The 11,812-nt window shown below is 42.2% G+C and overlaps 1 protein-coding gene across 1 annotated transcript; it reads right to left on the bottom strand.

The window, feature by feature from the left end:
• Positions 1 to 4,150: 4,150 nt before the first annotated feature.
• Positions 4,151 to 9,338, bottom strand: dusp6 (dual specificity phosphatase 6). Its single transcript, XM_041796340.1, has 3 exons — positions 8,366 to 9,338; positions 7,206 to 7,640; positions 4,151 to 5,790 (listed from the first exon to the last, which is right to left on the bottom strand). The coding sequence occupies exons 1-3, from the start codon at positions 8,766 to 8,768 to the stop codon at positions 5,477 to 5,479; spliced, it is 1,152 nt and encodes a 383-aa protein (XP_041652274.1). The 5' UTR covers positions 8,769 to 9,338; the 3' UTR covers positions 4,151 to 5,476.
• Between the last annotated feature and the right edge of the window lie 2,474 nt (positions 9,339 to 11,812).

The raw sequence follows: 11,812 nt of genomic DNA, 5'->3' as shown, positions 1-11,812 counted from the left end.
AATTGCACATTATTATAGCATGTAATGTTCTGCCATGCTATCACATTGTTCTCTCAAGTCAGTATTTAGTAGATGCACATTTGGGGCCAATTGCAACACTTACTGTAGTCTGTGTGGATAGGTCTCAATCAGGCTTGTAGACCTAGACACTGGACTTTTACTCCATTCTTCTTTGCAAAACTGCTTAAGCTCTGCCAGGTTGCGTGGAGATTGGGCATGGACAGCCCTTTTCAAGTCCAGTCCCAAATTCTCTGTTGGATTAAGGTCTGGGCTTTGACTCAGCCATTTCAGAACATTCACCTTATTGTCTTTAAACCATTCCTGTGTAGCTTTCCCTGCATGCTTTGGGTCATTGTCTCACTGGAAAATAAATCTTCTCCTGAGCCGTTGTTCTCTTGCAGACTGAATAAGATCGTCCTTCCAGTGTTTGACATTCATTTAACCCTCTACCTTTAAAAGCCATCCAGGGCCAGATGCTGAGAAGCATCCCCACAGTATGATGCTGCCACCGCAGTGCTTAACAGTGGGGATGGTGTGTTTGGGGTCTGTCAAGCATAACATCTTACCTGATGGCCAAAAAGCACCATTTTGGTCCCAAGAACTTGCCTCCACTTTATCATGGAGTCTCCCACATGCCTTCTGGTGAACTCTTGCCCAGATTCACAAAGCTTTGACTGGTGAAAAACTCAGCAACAACAGTCGTATGCAGAGTCTCTCCCATCTCAGCTGCTCAAACTTATAACTCCTTCAGAGTAGTCATAGGTGTCTTGGTGGCCTTTCTTACTAGTCTCCTTCTTGCACGCTCAATCAGTTTGTGAGGGTGGCCTGATCTAGGCAGATGTGCCATATTCCATTTGTTGATGATGGATTTAACTGAACTCTGGGGGATGTTCAATGCCTTGAACATTTTTGTACCCATCCTCTGACCTGTACTTTCAATAACCTTTTCTCTAAATTGTTTGGAGTGTGCTTTTGTCTTGCTGGTGTAATGGTGGCCAGGAATGAAGATCATGTAAAGACTGAGCAGACACAATAATCCAGCCTTGTTTTTCTTTAGTATATTAATCCTAATAATGCTTGACGTTACATTTTATAAATAGCAGTGCCCATAAGAGGAACTAAATACAACTATTAGCTATTGTTTGGATTAGTACAAATCTACTGCATTCATAATGGCTCGAAGATCACTGTTCTGGTGACGCAGTGACTCCATGGTCAGTGAGATGTTATTTTTAACATCTCACTCCCAGCTACCAGCCTCTAGTGTTCCCCTGGGTTTCCTTATACAATTCAAATGGATTGGTTATGGTATTAGATTGTTGCTAGATGGGAATGTTTTCACTCATTGCCTCTACAGTATATCTGCATTAATCCCATGATGAACTCTTGACTCTTCTTTCCATTCAGTGCAGCAGGCAGACCACATGACCCTATAAAGTATTAAATAGAGAGGGGGAAAAAAATGAATGAACGCTGACATCATTAAATATCAGTATAAAATCCCACAGAGATTTGCCTGGAGGATTACTTGGCATGAATGAGTACAATGAGCATGCCTGTATAGAACATGGATACTCAGATTCCATTGCTATTTGTTTTCTTCCTCTTAGTTATGCTAAATCTTCTGGGTAAAGTGGAAAATAAAGAGCACAAAGATCCAGTTAAAGTTCAGTTAAGAGTCATATTATTATGAAATGATTACCGAGGAAATGGAAAATATCGCCCAAACTGGAAAGTGGGCAGAGGGGAGAGCGCTGGCACCGCTTGAGAAGTTTGAGTCTTTTTATAAATCATTTACGTCAGGACATGAGTGTGCAGGTTCAGGCCTTTGTTACATAGGCAATGATTCACTCGCTTTGTTCAGCTGCATTTCCAACACAAACCTGAGAAAGACATGTCAGGAAGACCTTTCCTCTGAGGTTATTTTCCCAGTAATTGCTCTTTTATTTCATAGTACTGTTGTACAAATGAGGATTGTTACTTTGCTTCTACACTCATGTTAGACGTCATTAATCTTTTATTTATTTTATTTAGTTTTTTAATTTTTTTTAAGACAGAAAAGCTGAGAAGAGTTAGGAAATGTGGGGAGGAGAGAGTGAGAGTAAAGGGTTCATTGAGTCCAACCTTTAAATCAAGGCATTGCCTTGAAAGCCTGACAGTACGACTCCACTGACTCTATCCAAGCTGATGCACAACTGTGCCTGTACCTTTTTTAATTAAGGAGGGCTTTTCCAATAAAAGCAGCACTATGGTTTAGTTACTGAATAGTTAACCACTGTTTCTACTTTGTGGATACATTTCACTGAATAATGGAGAAAGCTAGAAATCAGTGTAAATTTGCCCAGAATGCCAATCCAGGCATACCCAAGATATACTGACTGCTGTATTAGAACCATTTGGATTACAAGCCCAGACAAGGTGTCTTCTGAAAGGTAGAAATATAAAGTTTCTTTACAGTCAGACTCACTGTAGCTTCCACTGGTACTGAGTTAACTAACAAAAAACATTTTTCCCCATTTTTTGAGGGGGCCTTTAGATGACTGCAACTATGAGGTATTATGTGGAAAACTTAACCTGACCAAGCTTGAAGCCTTACTTTAGTTTAGGTTCAAATCTGATCACAGTAGAACTAAATATGAGTATTTTACACCTACTGTTGTGAGGAACAGACCCGGTGTTTTTGAGCTAGAGGCTCCTAAAAGGACCCTTGGTAGCCATGGTCATACTGTATACCTACAACAGGGTTCCCCCATTACTTTTCCCCAATGGCCCAAATATGTCAAATAAAGAAAGCCGAGGGCCAGATTATGGCAAATAAAGTGGACTATTGAGAACCACAATGGCAAATTTAAAATTAAATTAGCTGATTACGTTGGTTCCTGATCAATCAGGGCATCCCTAGTGCTTAGTTATTGAAACAAAACACATCTCATTTCTAGTAAGTTATAGTAATTTCTTGAAATATGATATTTGTCTGGGTTTTTGAATGTTTGACATTCAGAACAATAAGACATCGAACCAAAAACTGCTTGTCATGATTTTTCTATTTGATTACTTGAAGATTAAATTAGCTTTATGAAGTAAATCACAGCAGAGCTTCAGTTTGTGTTGACTCACTTTCATTCTTTACCTTAATTTAGGGATTTTACTCCATGACAAGCACAAACACGCTGCACACATCAAACACAAAGGAGACAAAAAGAGCAGTGTGACTCACTCTCCCTTATTGAATCAATTGACACCCATTCATCTTTTACTAGCTTTGATTGTTCTTGTGAAATAGGTTGTAATTTTCTTTCTTGCATATTGCATCTAGGTTCTCCTTTTTAATTTACTTTCATTTTTATTCTTACATGGGTTTCATATTTCATCTTAAAATCATGCCCCTTGTTTTGATTTTTAACCATTTTCATGTGTGCTTGTCTTGCAATCTAAGCTGTATTTCTTGCATGAAAGCAGTTTCCTAAATACCAACTACTTTCCTGTGCTGTGATGTTTGTGTGGGTACGTTGGTGCAGAGCAGCCAGGCCTCTGCTGAGCTGTGAAGCGAGTTGCTGCTTGCGTGTGAACTCGTCGCTCCTCCTCCTTCTTCTGCACGGTGAGTCTATCTCCTCCTGGGCCTCAGGTCTTTACAGGTACACACCGCTGCGCTCACTCTCAAATAACACCATATCAGGGTACTTCCAGCTCTCTTTGATGGCTGAATGCAGAGGCGCCGCCTTCAGAACTGCTGGAAGGGATTGTTTGTGTCTGAACCCAGAGCCCTCGCCACAAAGTACCACCTGGAAAAACCAGTCGAGGCTGTTTACAACATGACCGGAATCACTTTGTACCTGTTGAGTAGCATTTTGCATCTCGTGAATGATTGTCGCAAGGAACAGAATGTGCACAACGCTTTGTTATACAAGCATCATGGGACAGGGCATGGTTAATTCTGAACTGGAAATTTTAAGTGGGAGATGTGTCGAGCGCTGCAGTTAATGAATAGCGGGAGCTTTGTGAACAATCCTCGTGATTCACGGCAACTTTTTTGTTTGTCGTGACTCGGCCGGCTGGTTCACTGTACTGCGTGTGAGGAGACACTTACATAAACTGCAGACAAAACAACAGCAATTATCTCAATGGAAGAACAGGCAAAGAGAGCAGAAAGTGTAGACAAAATAGCAATTTATTAATAACTTATCTTTTCTTTACATTCGTAAGAGAGGAGTGTGGAGTGGGGTTGGCAGAGGTTGCCAAGATGGCATCCCCTGGAAAGAGGCCTTCTCTGTGGATTGGGGGGGGGACACTTTTTCTCTCTTATCACAAATAAGAACTGCATTTTGCAGAATGTTCCCTGAAGAGGTGAGGAGAGCAGAGCCTCCTCCTTTCTCTCCACACATCGGAGACAATTCACCCTTGTGCACAGATCAGGACTACTCGCATTAACCTTCAGAGACCCAGACAGCACGTCGGCCGCGGTGGTTCGAACGTGCATAGTGCCAAATTAGAGACTGAAATGAAAACTGAAAGGTTTGGTTTACTTGTGCAGCTTCTTTGAAAGATGTTTTCTCTGAAGGCTAATGCAAAAACCTTCTGAGGGCAAAAGTAAGGCAAACAACCATGGTGACTCTGATTTGTGAGAAGGGGGTGCAAAACAAGGCCATCGGCTGAATTCACACGTAAAGCGATTATCAAATATATTACACGTGTACACATTTCTGCAAAATTCTTCCAAAGCCTACTTGATTTTTGGCATAATCAACTTAAACATACTGATCAATATGCAGTTTGCTTTGCTTACAGAAAAGTAGAATATGAAACAAAGAGAATCTTCAGTACCCACTTGTTGCAAAGGGTGTATATATATACTAGAGCAAGGCTTTTACTGTAGTCTCTTATATTAAGATATATATACACAATGTATAAATGTTTGAAAAGACTCCACAAATGTAAAATCGAGTCCAGTATAGTGTGCCGTTTAAAGCTGGGGTGCCTTGACCCCACACAGGCAAGTCTTCACAGAAGACAAAGCAGACAAAGCGTCTTTGCGTTTCAGGGTGAACAAGTGCTAGACCCTAAAACCGGCCATACAAAAGGGTTTTAGATCTGTCCAGTTTGAACAATCACGTCTCTTTGGCACACCAGCCCAGGAGCTCTGAAGCAAAATCTGTCCAACTCTTCTCTGATACAACAGATAGAAAAAGAGAAAAGACCCCAGGAGTCCAAGAGTTACATAAGATTGAAGAAAGTTTCTGCATTCTTTAAATGACTTTCTTCCTCTTTTCTGTCTCTTCTCATTTATTCAAAAAGCAGCTGCGTCTCGGCCCAAACTGCTTCGACCCTCCAGTAACGTCGCTCAGCAGCAGTCGCCTCAAACCAGCTGTATCAATGCCATCTCGCCAGACGACGGAAAAAAGAGAAACTTTTTGCAGCTTTTTCCAACAGGAGGTGCATGAAACCTCCGGTGTAAGTAGAGGGAAGGTTTGAGCAGACCTCACGTGGACTCCAGAGGGTCCAGCTGGAAGACGTTGTGGTTCGTCGGAGTTGTGAAGTACAGCGGCTGACTGGGCGACGCCATGCGGTTGTCGCATGGGCTCTTCAGCCCCAGCGTGCGCTCAAAGTCCAAGAGCTGGCCCATGAAGTTGAAGTTCGGAGAGATGTTGGATTTTTTCATTTTGACGATGTCGTAGGCGTCGTTCATGGACAGGTTGAGCTTCTGCATCAGGTAGGCTACTGTTACAGTCACTGAGCGGCTGATACCAGCGAGACAGTGGACCAGGACGCCACACTTCTGACCTCGTGCTTCATCTGGTAGAAACAGAGATGCATGAAACGTTAGAGACCTTAAATCAAATTGTTTGAGCAACACAATGTTAAGAAAATAATCTATTAAAGCTGCAACTAGCAATTTATCACTGAAAAATGTGCAATTCTAACATTACTTTTCCATTTTGTCCAACCAACGGTCCCAAAACCTGACATATCAATCAATTAAGTGTCATTTTTAACTTTTAAATGGCTGTTAAAAGCCGTTCAGAAGGTGTTTTGCTCAATTTGGATGCATTAGTCCTCTCCAAGTGATTAGAAAGTTCATGCAAACAGAGCAAACGTCTGATAAACATCTAACATTTAAGTCGAGCTTGAATGGAATCTGGAGTGAGTCCAGAGAAGAGAGCGCGGTGGAAGTTATTATCCCGGCTATCTCCCAGGCGTGTCAGTCAACAAACAGGGGCTGCAGCAGTAGCGCACATAAACAGAGCCAACATTCTTTTAGTTTCTTTTTTTTTTTGGCCTGGAGTAGCCGGCTGGGAAATTGACTATTACGGTCTATTAAACCATTCTTCCGCTCGCTAGGGTTACTCCGACAATGGTGCCATTTGGGCGTGTAAACGTAGGAGTCATGAGGGCAACCCTGTCAAGGCGAACAGGATGTCAACAGGGCCTGTAAATGGCTCCTTTTGTAATGTGGAGGGGAGGGAAACAGGAGGGGGGGGGGCAATGCCATGTCCTAGATTACTTTCAATGCCACTTCCTTCCTGTTGCGCTCAAATTACCGCCCTCCCCTTGTTCACTCTCCCCTGTTTCTCCTGTTTCAACGTCGCCCTTTGTGTTGCAATTACACAAGCCCCGGGACAAGAGATAGGCCAGGATGTCTTCCATTGAAGTCAGTGCCTTTTGTACAAACAGTGCATTTTAGCCTGTGCACCATTAGAGGCACACTTGTCTCGCTCTGCCTCGCACACAATGGCCCTAATCTGCCCGCTCTGTGTCCCTGCCTGAGTGACTGATAAGATCACAGCCAGGGACACCTCATCTAATCTCAATTGCACAATAAGAACATAAGAACTTCCTGGCAGTGATAACACATATCACATTAATAAGATTATGTCCCCTGCTATCACCTGCTGCCCCTTGGCTTTGTCTGCTAATGTTCACAACAATCACACAAGGTCGTCAACTAGATAAAGGAAGCTAATATTGAGTAGATCAATTAACAAGCCGCCTCCTGCTTACAGAAAGTAAATTTTTTTTTTGCTTGTAGCTACATGTGAGTTTGAGACTGTGGCAGACAAAACTGGCACTTTTAAGTGCATTTTCTTGCATATTTTTTGCTGTTTCAGGCTTAATTTGGCAGATTAAGTAAAACTAAACTGCAGATTTAGAGGTAAAACGTGCAAGACACCTATGGTTGCATATCAGTAAGAGTGTTTTTAGATCCTTACCGATGAAGCTGATGGCCTCTGGGAAGAACTGTGACAGATTCTGGCTCCAGTGATCTGAGATGGGGATCTGCTTGTACTTGAACTCCCCGGCATTCTCGAAGAGATTCGGCAGGTTGGGCGTCACGTTGAGGATGTACTTGATGCCATACTCCTCCAGCACGTCCAGGTTAGTGGAGTCCTTGGCGCAGCCCAGGTACAAGTGAGGCAGGATCTCCACCGGGAAGGAGGGCTGAGGGTTGGACAGGGGGCTGCCGTCGGAGTCAGTGGCGCTGCTCGGGTCCCGGTCGATGTCTGACTCGATGTCAGAAGAGTCGGAGCTGATGCGAAGCCCACCCAGGCCTAGCACCTGGGCCGTGGGGGAGCTGCTGTTGGAGGAGCCGTCCAGGTTGGTCTCGCATAGAGCGGGATACTCGGCCTGAAATTTACTGAAGCCACCTGGAAATGCAGGAAAAATACTCAGTTACTTTGTCATGCTCTGCAGAAATACGCATCTTGGACTAGAATACAGACATCTGTCTGCATGCTTTAGCTTTCCTCCTGCAAATAGAGCCAGTGGGCTTCGATTGTCATTTTATTCCTTGGAGTAAAAAGGTAAATAAAAAGCTAAATCATGCTATTTTAAATGGCTATGATCACAGCAAAAAACTGAAGGCACAACACATGCATAAACACAAGACTCCACATTAATTGCCAGCTAAAGCGCCTCCTTCTGTCTCTGCAGCAGTGCTTGACAATATTTGAATTCCAATTTCCCTGTTTAGGTTTTTCACAGTCCTAAAAATTCCCTGCAATATAGATTGAACCAACGCATGCCTTGTTGTGCATAGGTTTTAATAATGTATGGTATATTTTTAATGTTTTTTTAAAATATATTTGGCCACAAGAGCCCAACACCACCATTTCCAAAGTATTTATTTTCGTATATTTGTCTTAATAACTCACTTAATTGCCTTCATTTGCATACTGTTGACGTGTTCAAGTGTTAAGAACGTTAATTATCAGTGAATGCACGTGGTGTCAAGTCAATCGTGATCTCAATAGCAGTCAGAATAACCGTGATTATGACTGTTGCCATAGTCGAGCAGCCCTACTCTGCAGCACTCTGCGGCTGTGAATGACGAGCAGCTAGGGCCCCTTAACTGTGAATGAACCGCACTCACCCTCCAGATAATAGGCCCTGTAGCCTTCGTCCTTCATCCTCCTCAGCAGTAACCCCAGCACCGAGCCCCCGTCCACATTCTCGTTCCACTCCCGGCTGTACTCGTCGTACAGCACGATGGTGTCCGTCTTGCACCTCCGCACGAACTTCTCCCTGTCCTCCCCGTCGGAGAGCAGCGACCTCACGGGCAGGTTCCCCTTCTTGAGCCGGCGGAGCATGAGGCTCGGTATGGCCACGTTGATAGCCGTCTCGACGTGCGACGACTCGTAGAGCTCCTGGGCCCGGCAGTCCATCACCAGCAGGCCGTCCCTGCGCGTCTCCAGCTGCTCCCGGAGCCAGCCCACCGTCTTGCTGATCGCCATTACCGAGTCGAGCTGGACGACGGGCTTGAGCTTGTCGAGCATTTATACGCAGGTGGTAAAAATGTAGCTGAAGAAGCGAGGTTTCGAGGGTTTTCTGGCTGCAGCGCGAAGAAGGCGAGCAACCAAGGAAAGTGTTTGGGATTTATGTCTTTAAGTCCGCTGCTCGAAGGGCCCTCGAGCCACAAATAGAGCCAAAAAGAGATGAAAGTCCAAGTTAGACGGATGAAATCTCCCTCCAGAAAGCCACCAGAGTCCGGTGCGGTTCAGGAGCGAAGCTGGTGCTGAAAACTAACGTCCCCTTCACAGATTCCCCGACTGAAGGCTTCCTACTCAGGCAGTCATTCATGCATCTGGCCGAAGAGCGCTGGTGTTATTTATCAATGAGTCACAGCGGCTCTGCGACCATTCTGACGCTCCCTCTGCTGGAAAATAGCTCCACAGATCCACGAACTTTCCTCTCCTCTCTGGCTGATTAACCCTAAAATAAGACGTGGAAAAAGTCCCCGTGGATGCGTGTCTTTTAACGCGTCTCCCTGCTTGTGTATATCGTGTATATATTGGCGCTTATAATCTTCGCTCTGCAGGCTCTGGCTCGATGTGCTCTCTGCGGCGCCAGGCTGCTGAATGGTTACAAACGGGAGGCGTCTCATTGGATACATTATGTTGACCGGCCAATCAGAGGAGGCCTAGCGGCGGTCGCCTTGGAAACGGGGGCCGGATGGAGCGGCCCCGTGTTGATGAATTGTTAATGAGTTTGTCATTCACAAAAACGGAGAGGAATTTCCGCTCCGGATCAAGTGAGTGCAAACAAACAGAAGAACTGCAGGGAGAAGGAAGGAAGGGAGGGAGGGGGGAGAGTGGCCTTTACTTACACCGACAGAGAGAGAGAGGGGGGACCATCAAATTAAAGGGCCATAATAATAATAAAGACCTGCTATAATAGTCTGTATATTACAGACCAGGGCAGTATGATCCAAAAGTTTTACCTCAATATGATTTAGCTGCATGACAAATACCTCTATTTAAATCTTTAAAGAAATTATTAAAACAGTTTTACATTAAATGGGCCAAATGTCACACAAACACTTGTGTTCACACGTGTCAATGACTTGAAAATAAACTACCTGTGTGATGGAGGAAATGCTCCTTCAAAATAAAACACAAAATACTCTGATTCCTCATTAAGACTTCACTTTTATAATCCATTATGTTTCTAGTCAAAAAGCACATCACTGTTGTGGTTCTTATTGTAAACAGTCTTTTTACAAAGCATTTTATAGATTTTTCAAAACTATTTCAAAAACTCTGGGGTGAAAAACGTGATTGAAAAATATATGCTGATTAATCACTCTGATGCCTTCACACAACTGTCTAAAGTAGCTTTGTAATATAATTCTATGGATAAAATCCATACTCAAAGCTTAAATAAAGTTTTAGTGGAGATCTTACCTAATATACAGTTAAATGCAAACTCTTGTAATAATAGAACAAGCAAAAAAAAAAAAAAAAAAAAAAAAAATCTTCAGATTTTTGAGTCTATGTTTGCTGATTTTGAGTACTTTATGTCATTATAAAAAACTTTAAACCTAATCAGATGTTAACATGGTAATGTTTGCTTTTCTTTTGTTACAGGAAAACCACAACTATATGACCAATCAGTTAATTTTCAACTTTGATAAATAAATGTAATACCAAAAAACAAAAAAATAAATCATAAAACAGAATCAAAAGTTTTATTTTATTAAAAAGGACAAAAAAAAATCAAATGTTTATCTGGGAGGATGAATGTTACGTACAATTATTCCAATAACTGATTAAGTGTCTGGTCACCCCCCCCCCCCCCCCCATTAAATCCATTAATCAGAACAAAACCATTAAAAAAATTGAATTTAATGACTCATACCCAAACACACAGCAACAGTGGGTTGTCACTTAAACATCAAAATAGTATGAAATAATAAATGATAAAATACAAACATAAGTGTTGTCAGTCTTTGTAAAGTCAAATAGTATTAAATGTCAGATATATACCTTAAAAATATCATTTTCACCTTTGCTTTTAACTGGCTTATAGAAACCAAAGGTGGGAAAAGGTGATAGCTACTGCTTTAAAATGTCGCAAAATGATATAAATCAAAATGGAGTGTAGCATAAATCAATAAATGAGACAAAATTTGACATGTTTTATTTAATTTTTCATAAACTATCTCTAATCAAAATGTTCTTTCTGTTTCTATTTCCATTTTCCACAGCACCCAGACAGGTTTGCATTTGTGTTAAATACTTCCCCCAGGAAAACCTGGCAGTTATTTGCTCTTTTACATTACATAACAGTAGTAACACAGAAATTTTAACAGAAATAGGAATGAAATTAGAGATGTTTATAAGACATATGCAATGTGCATACCTCTTATTTCCCTCCATTTACCTGTGAGAATGAGCAAATACTTCTTGTTTTCTTGAGACCATGACTTCTTTATCTCATTATCTTGAGATAACAGTACTGGTCTTCCTGGTAAAATGAGCTAATTTCTCATTTTCTGGAGCTCGTCTCCTTTGCCTTATCGTCTTGATAAAGGAAAAATACACTGCGATCTCAAATAACTTAAAACAGAGTAAAAGAAAACATCTGGGTGCAGTCCTTTCAGGGCTTTGGTACGTTTGATGACATAACACTGCTTTTCTTCTTTCCTTAACCTGCAGACATCCTGCTGAGGAAGAAACTCATGTTTTCTCTGGCCTCCATCCTTTCAGGTCAGAGGTCAGCTGAACAACAAGGAGAGCCAGGTCTGTCCCTCGCTCAGAGCCAGCTGAAGAATGTACCGTCTTTTTTTTTTTCTTTTTTTTTTGCTGTTTTAAGATGGAAAATACTTCCTCTAACTTTCTAAACCTCCTGAAACCTGGGCTTTTGTTTTGAATTCATGTTTTAGTTTCTTCCACTTATTTGAGATTAAAAAGTCTGGATAAATCAAAACCTCAGCCTTGTCTTTAAATAGGAAAAAAACTGACCAAAAACGATGTCCACAAATCTTCTGAAAGTTCTGTTTCTGCAGAAAATACAGCACCAGATCGGTTTTACAGCAGAT

The sequence above is a fragment of the Cheilinus undulatus genome, linkage group 9 (assembly GCF_018320785.1).
Source record: "Cheilinus undulatus linkage group 9, ASM1832078v1, whole genome shotgun sequence".
NCBI classification, from domain to species: Eukaryota; Metazoa; Chordata; class Actinopteri; order Labriformes; family Labridae; genus Cheilinus; species Cheilinus undulatus.
The sequence above is the reverse complement of the archived record's forward strand: the minus strand, read 5'-3'. Positions and strand labels throughout refer to the sequence as shown.